The sequence below is a fragment of the Anas platyrhynchos genome, chromosome 4 (assembly GCF_047663525.1).
Source record: "Anas platyrhynchos isolate ZD024472 breed Pekin duck chromosome 4, IASCAAS_PekinDuck_T2T, whole genome shotgun sequence".
Classification (NCBI taxonomy): Eukaryota; Metazoa; Chordata; class Aves; order Anseriformes; family Anatidae; genus Anas; species Anas platyrhynchos.
In genome coordinates, this window is record NC_092590.1 from 12,030,304 (window position 1) to 12,045,887 (window position 15,584).

Consider the following 15,584-nt stretch of genomic DNA (forward strand, 5'->3'; position numbering starts at 1 on the left):
ATGAAGTGTGGCATGCAGTATTCTTGCCTCTATTGCATTCTCCATCTGGCTGGTTACTGAAAGCTTAGATTCTCCTGGGCTTTTCTGAGTTATTTACTTTAATATTATGCCTTTTATAGAAAAGATTATCTTACAAACTGGATTCTCCACAGTGGAGAGATTTTTATGGTTTAATCCTGTTTTTGATATCTAATTCTATTTTTTCCCCTCAAATTTAATATCATTTCCCCTGACACACATACATAAACATGCACAAGATTTCATGTCTTATTTTCTGTAGTAGTGTCTCATGCAGAGATTCTTTTCTTACCACAGTTGATTGAGAAATAGCTCCTATGGGATTTGGAGAATTGTTCTGTACCTCCAGCCTAGGGACTGAGAAATCCCTGTGCGCCTTGTTCCCTTTAAATGGAGAATACAGCCAGAGCCCAATTAATACAGTGGGAATCCTTGCATTGATTTCAGTTACCTCTTGATCAGGCTGTCTTGTCTTTTCTGCTTCATTATCATTATCACTGAGCATACCATAAGCATACCTTGTACAGAAGCAGTTTTAGGCATTTCATACGAAGTAGTATGGAAGCAGGTTTAGGAGTGCAGAATGGGGTCCAGAATTAACCATTTTTTTTTCCTGGGATGGTGCCCTTTGATGAGCACGGCAGTTCTGCTTTCTCTCTCTGTCCCTGCTCCTTGTCTCCCGGGTATGCACTCAACATTATGCTCAGTGGCATCTGTGCAATGAGAGTGAAGTCTGCTCCACACAGACTACTACATGGTGGCTGTAGGGCTCTGTTACAATATTATGGACCAGAACCATCAGATACTGAGCCTTGGCTGTGGGTGACCAGTAATATATTGGTTTACTTTCTTCCTGCACAATTTCTCTCAAGACATTGGCTCTTCAGAGGAGGGTTCAAGGCTGTAACACCCACAGCTGACACTTATTTTTTTTAGTCAGAAGGTAATTAGTTGGCATACATAAGGGCTGGTGAAGGCATGCTTTGGGTTTCCCTGATGGAAGTGCTTGGGATGTGATGAAGAAAGTCTTCTAATGCATAGCCACAGCACGATGGCTGGAGTTTTCTTGACTCTGGGGTCACAGCAGGGGCTTTTTCTGCTCTTCTGCTATCCCACACATTGTGCTCACAGGTACATTGGTGCATTGTGCAGTGAAGGATGGATCTCATCTATTCCAGGTATTTAATTTTATGCTGGAATTTTTCTTTTGTTTTTGTTACTTTTTAAGACTTCCATATAAAGGTCTTGTGATGCCTTAGGCGGTATTCTGAGAGAGTTAAAGCAGAAAGTTTAGGACTGTGTTTAGTCTTCCCATTAGGCTGAAAGGGGTTTAGATTTCCACTGATTGACCACTGAACCCCTCCCTTCCTCCCTCCCCCAACCAACTCCACTTCTCTGGCCTGGATCAATGTCAGTAGTTAAATGGATCGGTTATTTGAAAGCTGTCTGTTGACCTTTCCTTTGTGATTGATTGCACGAAAAGTGCACGGGAGTGTGGCTTCCAGCTAGGCAAGCGGTCACTGCTGACGGCTCTCTTTCACTGCTCCCCATAGCCCGCTAGCTTTTCCCACAGAGGAATAAGCTGCCTGCAAAGATGCAGGACTGGAGAGTGCTCTCAAGTAACCATAATGAAGCTGAAAGCCAGCTCTAGTCTTCCTCAATGGCCAAGAGGAATTATTTATGAAGAGAAGACCAGGCCTGAGTGGTTTACTGGCCTTCAAAACACTTCCTGACCGGAGGTCTGGAATTGGAGAGCCACAAGAGCCCAGGGTGACAGTTGCCTAGGGGTGTTTGCCTGTGTCCTACCAAAAACAGGGAAGGAGGACAAAGCCAGGGCCATCTGACTCTGATGCACACACCATCATGCACTTGCCATCTCGTGCACGTGCTGTCCTAGCCAGGAGAAATAATTAACTTTTTTATCTTTCAATATGCATTTGAAATACAAAAACAGCCTGCAGGAGCAGATGCATAGAATTAGTCTTTGTGCAACTCCTCTTTCTTATGCTTTCTGAGTCTAAAAGTAATGTTGTCAGGGCCTTAATTTGCTTTAAATCTCCTGTAACCAATTCCATGGTAACAGGTTTTGATTTCTGGCATATGGAACACTTTAGTTGCTCCCAATTGTTTATGTTATGAATAATAAACCCACCTTTTAACTCCTAAAATAAAGTTTGACAGTGCAGTAAGTGACGTTCTGTTTGCACAGAAGCAGAGAATACAAATTACCCTAAATCAGGTAATAGGAAGCTGATGTATGATGATTATGTTGTTTCATCACCCACTTTTCAGTAGGTTGTACAGGATCGGTAATTCACTGCATGATCTCCCTTTTAAATCACTTTCTTAATAAACATGTAACAACACTATCCTGATGTAGGGCACAGCATGACTCCATGCTTAATCTATGTTTTACAAACCAGAAATACACTGCATGTAATGGAAAGGTTCGTAATGTCAATGCTTGGCTGTGATTATCAGGGAATTGCTCTCTGTAGAGTGTGGGGTGATATGGAGAGCTGGAGAGGAGACTGGAGCAGGCTGGGAATGAGGGTTTCTGCTGGTAAATACCATGTACCAAAACCTAGAGTGAAGCCTATATTAAAGGTGAATGATGGGCAGTTTGACAATGGAACAAAGGTATTATCTGATGACGACATTCACTATCAGCTGGCTTTTCTGTTGCCCATCACTGCTCTGTAGCTCTGGCTAGTGGAGGTTTGTCATGCATGCAACAACTTTGGATGAAAGAGCCATCGATCTGAATGTGATTCCCATATTTAAAGGTGCAAGTGAAGAGGGCTTGGTCATGGTGCTGTTGCAGCGTGATCAGCCAACTTGGCCCTTCTGACTGCTGGCATCTGTTTTGGGATTGCCACGACTTGTGCCTTGCTGTGTGGGTCCAGGTGGTGGAGTTGAGCTGGGGAAGGAGGTGAGCATCCAGCTCTGCTGTAGTCCCCAGCTGCTGGGGCATGGAGCAGAACCAGGCCCAAGTCTGCAGCTTGGTGAGGATTATCCTTGGCCATTCATGGCTTTAAGGGATCTCTGAGCAGTCAAAAGTGAAGCTGTTATGGGGGAAATCCTGCAGATCCATCTGATGGATATTTGTTCTGTATGGTTCCATATGGTTCCATCTCCACTCTCTCTGTGTGGCTCCACACCCCTCTGTTTTCATAAAAGTTGTATAAGGCTTTTTCCCCCCCAGTTAAGGCAAGTAGTTTTATGAACTGTGCCCTTCTTTTCTCACTTGCTCCTCACAACAAGGGGCTAGTTATAGCAAAACTCCCCCATTTGCCTTGAATACCCTAGTAATGAATGTCATCTGTTGCTAATGATGAAAAGTACTGATGGAGAGTCTTCACCATCACTTCCACATCATCTTCTAAATGGCTTATTAAAAGACCAGGGAGAGCTTATTTCAGGGTTTATAAGAGAAAATGTAGCCCTTGTAATTGATAGTAGCTCTTGTTCATCTATCCAGTCAAAACTAATACCTTTCTTTTTCCTAAGGGGCGAGTGATCAAATGGTGACTTACCAAATCATAGGGAAATGAGATTGTTTCAAGCTTTAAAATGACTAATCGGGTATAGACAATTTATTTTATCTATTGGTGCGAGATACTTTAATATTCCCTCTTCCAGAGGAAGAGAGGGAAGAAGGAAAAAGGAGACAGAAAAGGAACAATATACACTAACAAAATTTGGCAGCTCTCCAGCCCATTTGCTAATGCAGTTTGAAGCTGGTGCACACTCAACACAGCTGCATGTTCCTTGCCCTGCTGGCTCATCTGGAATGACTCCACGCACAACTCTGGCTTTACTCAAGGTGAGTTGGTTGGGTGTTAAGTAAGGCAAACCCACAGTATTTAAGAAATATTTCTGCTTTTAACATTGAGACATTTAGACTCATGCAGAACTGTCACAGAAATGGCTTTGTCCTCGTGCTCAGCTCTTTCACCAAAGCAGTGCAGAGAATCTAGCATGAGAAGAGCTCTAAGTCAGCTTAATGTCCACTGGGATGGTGACTTCCTCTTTTCTACAAGCATTTCAACTTTTTTCTAGGAATTTCCTTCCTTGTTTTTAAAATATATACTGTTCTGGCATAAAAAAAATTAAAACAAAACCAAGAAAAACAACAATAAAAAACCCTATATAGGTGTTCTTCTGTTGCAGAGATATAATAAGGTACTTTAATAGGGCTGGAATCTACATACAAACATTTAAGATCACAGCACTGTTCACAGGAGAATTAAATGAGAATAGCCTGCACCCATTTGAGTCTGTTCTGACAAAGACCAGGGACTTGAATTTCAGTTTTTACTGAGAAACACCCACTGAGTGTCCTGGCTATTAGCTGTTGGATTTATGTTTCTGAATCAGAACTTGTATCTTTGATCTAAGGAAAAAAAACAACTGGCAGAAGCTTCAGAAAACTAAGTTTATTTCATCCAAATTTTCTTTACAGATACCATGCCAATGTTCCTTCAGAAGGAAGGGAAAGAAATTAGTCTTAAAAATTTCAAACCTAAAAAAGAATGAAACAAAATAGACTTTCATATTGGTACCCACTCTCCTTACCTTCCATGAGGATCCTTTCATTGCCAAAGCTAAGTTGAAAGGATGACTCTTTTCAGCAAGCTCTCGGCAAAATCCTTGTCCCAACCCTTGTGTCCTCGCACACTGCCTGAGGGAGAGCTCTAGACCCAGTGCAGAGGGGAGTCCTCACATCTCCCACTGAACATTGCCAGTTAGGTGAATTTCTGAGCATGCATCAATGGCAAGGGCAGGCAGTGACCTGGGGCTGCCTGCACTGCTTCGTGGTGGGGAGTTATTCCTGAGCAGAGAACTCAATTCCTGTTCTATGTCTAGCAGCATGCCCAAGGTAGCAGCCTCTTACCTTTGGGCAGAACCAGGACTGAAGGATTGTTTCTATGTCTAAATAGAAGTGAAGACAATGAGAAGCTTTCCCTCTTCCTTCAATTTTTGCAAGGACATCTTTATGGCTCTCCTTCTCACCCTGAAGACAATGAGAAGCTTTCCCTCTTCCTTCAATTTTTGCAAGGACATCTTTATGGCTCTCCTTCTCACCCTGCCCTGGGTGCCCGCCTGTTCCTAGTGTTGCAGACCTCTGCACCCACACTTCTTCAGGGAGCCCAGCCACCCTTTTTGTGGCATACTCCCACGGCTACCTGACATCTGATAGACTGGGGAGTAAATACAGTCCCGTCTGCTGCTGGTACAAACAACGCTCTCATCCCTCTCAGAAAGCTCAAAGTCTGGGCTTTGACTTCCATCAGTGTTATTTCCCAGCCACTTAGTAATTCCTTCCATGCAGTAGTTTATCTGTTTCTCCTCCAAGTTACGCACCCTAGGCATGGGATGCCAAACGGGCTTTTCTCCATAGGGAGGCAGAAAGTGGCAGGTTGATAGAAGACCCACTAGGCCTCTTTAACCCCCTGCCAGTTTAATATAATGATCCAAAACCCTGACCAATGTGCTGTCTAGGAAAAAAAAGGGGAAAATATCAGGCAATGTTTTCATTTCATTTAGAGGGAGAAATTGAGACATTCTGAGAGATGAAGTGATATGCCTAAGGCTGTGCAAGGGGTCTGACCAGAGTTCAGACCTGAATTTACTGTTGCCTAGCCATGTAACTCAAGTTCAAGACCTTTTCTAACCTTTGAGTAAAAACTGTTTAAAGCCAAACACTTACAGTTCTTTCTGGCATGGCTTCTTTCACATCATCCCAATAAAACCAAGGATATCAGAACATTTAAGAATAAACCCAGGTCACAATATCCTGCTTTTTTTTTTTTTTTTTAAGCCTCCTGGTGAATTTTGAGAACATAATTTGTATTTTATCGCAGCGAAAAGTAGCACCTGCAGTAGGTTTATTTCTTTGCAAATGTCAAATCTAATGTTTCAAAGAAGGCTCAAGACAAAGTGAAAATGAGAGCAGAAGGCTACATAGCTGTCATTAGCCTTAAGACTGTTTATGAAAACCCGGGATGACCTACAGCTTTAAATGACATTGATTGGCGTACTTTAACTTTCTGCTAATGGACTAATGACTTGCAAAGCTCTGAACAGTTAAAGGAAAAAAAAAAAAAAAAGACTGGCATCTGTGAAAGATGTTGATTGCAATCTGTGGTATTCAGCTGACTTTTCCAATAAGTGTTAAATATGCAGGACACCACATAGAATTGTAATTGTTGCTATTTAAAAAAGAAAGAAAAAAAAATCTTTCCTCAAATAACAAAGTCTTTTGTCTTCAGTGCCAAATAATATGGACCATCAAAATGAGTACTTTCGACTGCAGCCTTTTGACAGTAGGGGCAAACCTTGTTACAACTCAGCAGCATGTAGCTTCTGAAAAACTAAATCTTCAGTCTAAAGGGAAGAGGACTGAGTAAATAAGGCTTAAAGAAAATCACAAAATTCCTTCCTCCTTCTGCTGCGGAACACATGCCAACTGTTTCTGATTCTTGTTTTCCCCCTGTAACTCAGTGGGATGCTTGGGACAAAAGGAAGGGCAGGATTTGGTCTTAAATTTCCAACGTGGTGATGCCTGTTTCTTCTTCTTTCATTACCCTGAGTAAAATGTGCCAGTACAAGAATCCTTCTGAGACATGAAATACTGCCAAAAGGTCACTGTTTAGAGCACAGCCAATATAGTACGAGATGCTGCTAATCTATCCCTTCTATGATGAATATGTTGACAAGCAGCTGAATTTTAATAATTAATCATGATAAAACTAAGGAGAGTTAATAATTTAAATTCTGATAATGGAGAGTGGCGCAACTACTCAAGTAGGCAGTTTCTGTTAAGTTTCACCTCTGTTAATTTTAACCAAAGGGAGCACTGTCGCTTTTAATTATCCACGAGAAGCTCTTGGTGCTGTAAGGCTGGCACAGAGGAGGTCAGCTCCAGTAAATGTTAACAGCTTAAAGAGAAAATGCAGGGAGAGTACATAAAATCAGGCTAAAGCTAATCAATGGGATTGGTTCTTCAAGCTGTTTTCTTTACTATAGTGGTGCATTACTGGAGAGAAGTAAGCAAAATTGTGAAGTGATGAAGAAGAGAAAGTACATGTTTGTCTTCCCGAATGTGTCAGTTGCATAAAGTCAGTGGGAAACCCTCCCCTTTATCAGAATTGCCATCATTTCTAATGGAACCGGAGTTTACCAGTTTATATGCATTTTTTTAATAGCCAATTTCAGCAGAAAGAGATAAGGGGACCTCTGTTTCTTTGAGCTCTTTGGAAATCAGCAGCAGGATGCAAGAAGGGACCTACCTGATGCCCAGGTGGAGCACAGGGTGCAAGCCCCCTTCCCCAGCAGCTGTGCTGGGAAGCCTGCTGTGCTGCTGGGGATGAGAGCCCAGCGAGACAGGGGAAGGAGGTCTAGGGCGTGTCAGGCACGAATTCAGAGGAAACCAGGCTTCATCACTTCTGCTGCTTATGGAATAACTTCTGGTTTCACATCCCAACTGATAAATGCATCATATTTTCTCAGGGCTGAAGGTGACAGTGGGGCACTGCAGTGTGCACTATGTTTCAGATTGCCAGCACAGCGTTAGCTGCTGCAGTGCTTTAGTACTCTCTTGTGTTTCCTGCTACTTACGGGAGGAAATTCCTGGCATACTGGGACTACTGAGGTACCTATTCAGTTATCAGAAGCATTTTGGCAAGCTTCTAAGGGCAACCACTGTAGCTGAAATGTTATTTTAGTAATTTTACAAAGCTCTTTGATAAACGGAGGTTGACATTTCTAAGGCACCCTGTTCTGTTCACCCTTGTGGTGGTCAGAGTAAGCCAGTGGAGAGGAAACACCTCACATGGTGTAGCTCAGGTTACACAAATCAGATGATTTAACAGACTTCTCAATGTTTGCTGCTTAAATAGCCAGTTTTGTTCTGTGCCTGGCTGAGTTTTCAGAGGGCTGACATTCTCCACTCAACCATCTTATTTGCAAAAGTTGGACATTCATGTTATAGACACATTAATACGTTTTTAAAAGAAGAAATAATAAAGCTGGGCAGTAAGTAGTTAAAGTATGCTATGTGTAATATTCAGAGTTACTTTATTTGGCCTTGGCACAGTATCAATGGCAAAAAAAAATTAACAACAACAAAAATGCATTCAAAGAACGGATGCTTCTGAGAAGCTCTGTAAGCAGTACTCGCTTGCCACTCTTACATCTCAAAAGTGTGTGATCTTGTCTCTGTTAGTTGTTTTGGCCAGGCTCCAGGAGATTTGTACTACAGGCTGTTTTGTCCCTGTAGCTGACATAACTCACAGTTTTTGCCTTTGCTTTTTCACTAGAGGTAATGGTATTTGTTGTACCGCACGGAATAACTCCATCTCCCTGTTTGTAGCTACATGTCATGGTGTGTTGATGTGTGACACAGGCACATCCTGTTATGGCTTTATGTCACTATATGACAAGACACCTTCCTCATAAATTAACACCATTTGATTATGTGCAGCCTTGGGTCAAAGTACTCTTATGTATTTGCAAAGTTTCACAAGTCCGGGAGACCCAAACTGATTCAGAACAAAAGTAAAGCTTCAGGCTAAGCTTGTGGGATGTGAGATACTCCCCATAAAAATGTGAGTGTCCCAGGAACTTCTCTGTAGACAAAAATCTGCCTGATCTCCCAGTCTGAAGCTGTTATTAAAATTGCTCCTGAGTTGGCCATCAAGCCTAGGTGTTGAAATGTGTGTGTTTTAGGACCCTGTTCCCCTAAATACAGACAATGCATAGATCTGTACCTGCCAGTTTTCACCCAGGTTGAAGGAGAGGAGCCCCCTAGTGTCTGTCCTGACTCCCCAAATCCACACACAGCAGTACGATGGGATGCAGCAGACGTGCATTTGAAGGATGGTCATCTGTAAGGCCAGGATGTGCACCCAGGGCACAATCTATCCATGGGCATCCGTGATCCATAAGTCATTACACTTCTGTATTGCAACCTGCTGCATAAAGTGTGGCACTTTAGATATGAGCAGAGAATGTTACCAGGCAGTAAAAAATAAAGTCATACCTATTTTAGAGTAAATCATAATTAATTGGCTATGTCCCCAATAAAATGTGCCAACATTTCTGAAGGCATGTGTGAACCGCAAGTAATTATAGACAAATATCTGCACGAAAGGGTCGGGTGTGTTTCACATGCCCTGAGAAGCCCAATTACTTTGAACCAGACTTTGAGAGCTAAGTCTATATCTCAGGGGTCACCAAATCCAACTCCCTTTATGTTAATGTTATCACCTACTGACTTGATTTATTTGTTGAGGTAATTGCATATGTTATTACTCTATTACTGTAGAATTTATTATAATTCACTCATCTATAAATTCGAGTCCAAATTAGACTGTATATCTAATCTTTTTATTTGTTATAGCTACAGAAAGAATAGCTTAATAACATTTTTAAGTATGATGATTTGTATCAGCAGTCATCAGCTTCTTCTTGGCAGGCTGAAGAAAGAATAATACTGTATTCTCTCTTTAGAAATACCTGTTTGGGGGTTGGTTTCCACACATGCCTGTAAAAGTTTCTTGAGAGTCTTGTGACTTTTTCAAATGTCAAGAGTTTTTGTAGGTAACAGAAGTGAGCTAAAAGTATAAAATTAGAAAAGCAAAAAGAAAACCCAAGTTTTCTTTCTTGCTAGTCATTCATCACTTTACAGCACATAAAATTCTGGAGCTTTTTTTTTTTCCCAGCTTTCTACTCACTACATAACATCAATAACTACTTAAATCTTCAGTACAATCTATGGATGAGAAGACAACTCAAGTCTAGCTTGTTCATGATTTATTGTAAAAGGGTTAGCTATTAGTCCTGGTTTCAGCTGTGATAACTTTCCTCCTAGTAGCTGGTATGGTGCTGTGTTTTGGATTTAGGGTGAGAACAATGTTGGTGTCATGCTGTTTCAGTTGTTGCAGAGCAGTGCTTACACCAAGCCAAGGACTTTTCAGCTTCTCACACTTCCCTGCCAGTGCCAGGTGCAGCAGGAGCCGGGGGGGGGGGGACAGACCCAGGACAGCTGACCCCAACTGGCCAAAGGGGTATTCCATACCATATGGCATCATGATGGACAATAGAACTGCTGGGGGGAATTAGCTGGGGTGATGCTGCTCAGGGACTGCTGGTCATTTTGTGGTGGGTGGTGAGCAATTGCCTTGTGCATCACTTCATTGGAATATACTTACATTTTTGTTGTTGTTATCCCTTCCCTTTCTGTCCCATTTAACTGTATTTATCTTTACCCACAACTCTTACCTTTTTTTTCCTGTTTCTATCCCCCATCCCAATGACAGGGTGAGGGGAGTGAGTGAACGGCCTTGTGGTGCTTAGCTGCCTGTTGGGCTGAACCACAGCAATTAGGCTTTGATTTCTGGCCAGCAGGAAGTCCCCTTTAACTATCCCAACCGAGTGAATAACATTGCAAGTTTTCTCAGATCATTCAACCAATACAGATACAAGCAGTGAGCTCCATGCTACAAGCTCCTATATTAAATAGTTAAAATCGCCTCCCACATCTTGGCTTTTAGTGCATTTTAACCAATGGATGTCACACTTATTCCTTCCCTAGGCAAACAGGGCAATGAAGTAACCCATTCTGCACCACTTAAAGAGAAGTAATGATGAGACTGTTTAGTGTTTAGCAGCTGACAAGCTTGCTTTAGGTTGGAGACCCCGGGAATTACAAGCAAAAAGGGAAAGGGCACAGTTCTGCTAAGTGTTCTTTAAGTCTTGCATTTCCTCTGCTTTACTATGATTACAGAAGCCCAGGGTTGTCCCTTCTGCATTAGGTGTGATAGCGTGGGAATTTTAAAATGCTCCTTTCTCTTCTTGCTTCTGTCCCTTGGTTGCTCACTACGTTTTTTTTCTTGCTTGTCTGCTTTGAGGCAGCCACAAGACTGCCGCACTGTATCAGTAAAAGAGTAAAACCTGTTAAATAAATCAGATAAAGAAAATATCGGTCAATACCTTATGGGAGTCTATCTGTTTTAAATTACTTTCGTATGAGTGGTGAGTGCTGAACTGCAAAGAAAAGCAAGTAAGCTGGCAGTACCTCTGGCCACTTCAAGATCTCTTGTGGGGAGTTTAATGCTCCTTTTGCAACTGTTGGGCATTGTCTACTTGGACTGATCAAAGAGAAAACTGAAATAAAGACCATGAAACCAGCAGTGAAAGAAAGTCAGGATTTTATGCCTGTGGACTCAGAACTATTGCCATCTTACTGCCGACAGCTCGCTGGTGGCCACAGGTTGCTCTTGAAATAAACTGTACTTTGTGCAGGCTAACGATGTGCTCCCAGCATTTTGGCTTCAAGAGATAAATATGCTTTGGTTTTTGTTTCTTTGTATTTTAAGCATTTTTTAGTTATTTTTTTTTTTTTTAAGCAAGTGGTAGGGTGGAAAGCACTTCTGTATCTTGCAGAACGGAAAATCTGAAACATAAAACTCAACACTGTTAAACTATTATCACCTGCTGTTTATACTAGAACACTGCACACTGTAGGATCTATCCAGACATGCCAGGAAGGGATGATTTCAGCACTGCAGAGCTCCCCAAATCAGTGTAGGCATAGAGGATCTGACATGGGCCAGATCAGATTTAAAAAAAAAAAAAAGGCATTGAAACAAGCTAATGCTGCTTGCTGTAATATGGCACAATTTTTAAAGCTTATTTCATGGGAAAGGAGAGGGTTGCTGATTCACTGGGCTAGCAACACCAGGCAGTTGGTTCCTGGATGCTTGACCATGGTAGAAGGGTGAAAACAAGTCTACTTTCTGGCCTGTTCTGTGGAGAAAGGCCCCATCCCTCTCAGGGTCTCTTGAAAATGGACCAGGATTGGGGCCAGAGACTTCCTCTAAGAAGGGAGACTGGTACAAGAGACACTTTCACCTAGATGCAAAAGCTGCACAATGGGCTCTGGGCACCCAAGTGGGCGCCATCAGTTAGCTTCTGTAGATGTAGGGCTGCAGAAATCACCAGACTGATGGGTTCCCAAACACAGACATGCACTGAGTCATGGGTTTGGGAGGGAAACTGGTATTGAATACATCTCAAGGAATTTTGACTTAACAGTGTGTACTATATGCTGTAAATAGCATTTTTTTTAGTTTAGCTGCAATAATTTGAGTGGTTAAAGAAAATCATGTAAGTAACATGTCATGAAAAGGGCAGAACAAGGATAGTGGTAGGTTTGGTGTTTAACATGGCAATATCCCTTACATGTCTTATGCTGCTCAACCCAGGTGACTCATCCCAAAGCATCACTTCTGTTTCCTCATGTGTGGTGCATGCACAGGGTGAACAGGAAACCCCAAATCTGTTCCCACAAGACGTCAGTGGGAAAACACTCACTGATACCCACGGTAGTAAGACTCGGCTTCACTCCTTTGATAGACTGCATTATTTAGAAGGTAAAATTTTCCATTTGGGGAAATTTGATAACCCTGTGCTAATTGATAAGGATCCTGCTGTTCTTCCAGCAGTGAGTAGAAAGCAGCGGATGCTACTGGTGTGTCAGATCATGAGGTACCAGAGGCATCACAAGGCTGGCTGGCTCACTTGCTCGTGTGCTTTCCTACGATCTCAAAACTCTGCTGAAACTCTGCACTCTGTGGAAAAGCCATAATATGCAAAACAGACATGGTGCTGGACACGCAACGTTAAGCGACTGATGAGGTTAAGAAATGTAGCAATACTCCTGCTTGGGGCTGTCTGGTCTGGTTCAGTCCTCCCGAACCTCTTTAATAGATGAATATCACATATTAAACAATGATGTGCTTTATGATGAAAGTCTTCATGTTATTGTTGATATCTTCTGTGAAATTACTCTTAGCCAGTTTATAGTTCCCCTGTCTCTCCCTTTGTATAAATGCATGGATGTATGTGATATGTATATATATTTTGAAAACCAACCTCATATTTCATCTGTCCTGGGAAAATCCTGTTCCCAGAAGACACTCTTTTTCCCTAACATGGGCTGATAGCAGTGAGTTAATGAATTTTTTGCTTCTTTCTGTAAGAACTTTCATCAGAGACACTTCAGTAATAAGAGAGTACTGGATGTAAATGGAATATAAATTGCACATAGTTGAAATGCCTTCTTTGATGGAAGGGGGCAAAATTACAAATGTCAGATACTCCAAACTGTTTTGAGACTGGATTCATCTGAAATACTACATAGGTGCGGAGAAACAGTTCTGAAGGGGTGGGAGGAGGGGATTGATCTTGTTTACCTACTGACATGTTCCTTCCAGAGTTTTGTCTGGGCAGGAATTTGCCCATGCAGAACGGTATGCGCTGGGGAGGAAGAGTCATTTTAGAGCTTTCAACTGATTTCTTTAGAGTATCTGGGTTGTCAGAAAGAAGAGGGGGGGGTAAAAAAATGTTGCACTGATCCTTCTTAAGCTTTAGAAAAGAAGTCCAGGATTAATTTAAGCCTTTAAGATGTTTCAGTGCCTGAGTCTTCCTGCAGCATCTCAGTGCAATGTTGCATCGCCCTGAAGAAATATTTCATATCTTTCATTCCTATATGGTAGAGTTAGCTGTGGGACCGGCATAAGAGGTAGCATCTGCACTGGTAGGCTGTGGTCCTGTGCGTGGTTCTCCTGATTTATTTCCCATCCTCTACTGAAAGTCCACGTGCTCTTAACTCGAAAAGCTCCACCCTCTCTTCTACCCTTGCCCCCACACCATGCTGGGGAATTGGGGGGTGAAAGGGAAGAGAATACAAGTTTTCTGGTGACAACGTTGTTTGTAATGATTTGTAATTTCTGTTAACGTAGTCCTTAGAGGCCACATTTAAGGATCAGTTCTTACTTGTGCTAGGTGCATTGCAAACATGAGGTAGGAAAAGGCAGGTGTCATCCTGAAAACGATTGCTAATAAAAATCCTTTGCTGGCTGCGTGTGAGACAGGTGTGTGAGGTGGATGCAGGGGAGAATGATTGCAGGATGAAAAACGGGAACAAGGCTGCTCTACAGTACATATATGCATACATGTAAGGATGACAAGTTACCAATGCATACATGCATCAGGCATGGTGTGTGAGGGAGGGACCAGCCCTCTCCCCTGCCTCCCGCAAGCGTGTCCTTACCTCTCTGCCTTGCTTCTCCCCTGCTGGCCACCCTTCTACCCTGGCTGGCAGTACTACAGCTGCTTGCCGTAACCCTGCAACCAGTCTCTGGCAGGAGCTATGAGATGGAAGAACAGAAAAAGGAAGTTAGGGAAGGGCAAAGGTTTTTTTGGTCTTTTTTTAAAGTCTTTTTCCTATCTCTTCCTTCTGAAAAAGGTGAAGCATGAGTGATGTTTAAGGGTAGCATGTATATAGTTCTTGCCTTCTGCAACCACATGTGGAAAAGCCAACTTTTTGGAATTACAGTTTTGATTATTGCTCCCATGAACCAGCAGCCTGGTCAATCCGGTGATAAATCACAGTCCAAAGCCTACAGCGATGATGAGGTAAAATACAGGAGGAAAAAAAAAAAAGGTGAAGACAATGGAGGAGGCATTGATTCAATTTTGATAGCTGCTAAACAAAGTGGGCTGACAAAAACCATTAATGCCCCTTTCAGCTGCCTCTGCGGGAGGTCAGCTGCCAAACAAGAGAGGAAATGGCTGGGGTGAGTTATATGCTGGCTGTAAGACTGATGATTTGATGCTTGATGGAGCCAGTGTTGCTTGCTTGTGGATGCCCTGGTGTATCAGAGAGAGGCCAGGGAGTTTGTCAGGGCATCCTGAAAGCAAGGCAGTGCAGGAGTGGCGTTTGCAGTTGTCTGGCACCAGGTGGCTGTGGGAAGTGCTAGAGCTGCCCCAGGAGACATGCTGGGACCACCTGAAAATGCATGATTCTTTCCTTTAACACCATGTCTAAGCTCGTTCTTACTGACAGCAGCTTCCATATTGTCCATGATTAGAGACACAATTTGTGCCAGCATTAATCTTTAAAAATGTTTGCCCCATCAATAAGACACTGCTTGGAGACCATGGGGCCATCCTGCAGAAATTCAAGTTTCAGTGGCAGAGAAAGGAAGAACAGCCACATATCGAACATCTTATTATTGATACTGGCCAGCCAAGGTTGCTAAAACAGAACACAGGCTGCAGTGCTAGTTTGTTCTTCTGTCTTAATGTTTGTGTAGCTGCCAACTTGAAAAACACAACTGGGTCTTGCAGTAATCAACTGATGCGGAGTTCAGCTACGATACAGGACAACAGCTCAGCTGACGTTTAAGTGGTGCTCAATCGATGGGCTGAAGAAGACTTGAAAGAATGTTTTTTCTGTTCATTTTAACGTCTCCCTCCTTCACTGGATGTTTTCGTGTAATGCACCAAGGAAAACTGCTGGTAGTCTGTTTTGTGTGACAGAGAATCGTAAAATACTATGGATTTTGACATCAAGTCCAAGTTAGCTTGTTTACTGGAATAGTCGCCAGTGGATCAGAGACCAGTTTCTGTAGCCCTAGCAGGAACTTCATCACTAAAGCTCTGCTTTGCATTTGAATGCCCAATTTGTTTGTGTTTCATGTGGGGAAAAAAAA

The 15,584-nt window shown here is 42.4% G+C and overlaps 1 protein-coding gene across 4 annotated transcripts in view; it reads left to right on the plus strand.

Annotated features, from left to right (window-relative positions):
* The window catches only part of UNC5C (unc-5 netrin receptor C), a 246,336-nt gene that overhangs the window by 44,750 nt on the left and 186,002 nt on the right, over positions 1-15,584 (plus strand). For 2 of the 4 annotated variants that reach the window (XM_038178357.2, XM_038178358.2), the window contains exon 1: positions 1,022-1,196. The exons of the other annotated variants lie outside the window; for them this stretch is intronic. In XM_038178357.2, the coding sequence (XP_038034285.1) occupies positions 1,052-1,196 (145 nt within the window). In that variant the 5' untranslated portion in view covers positions 1,022-1,051. Of the gene's footprint in view, positions 1-1,021; positions 1,197-15,584 lie in introns of those variants that run through there. 4 annotated transcript variants of the gene reach the window in all.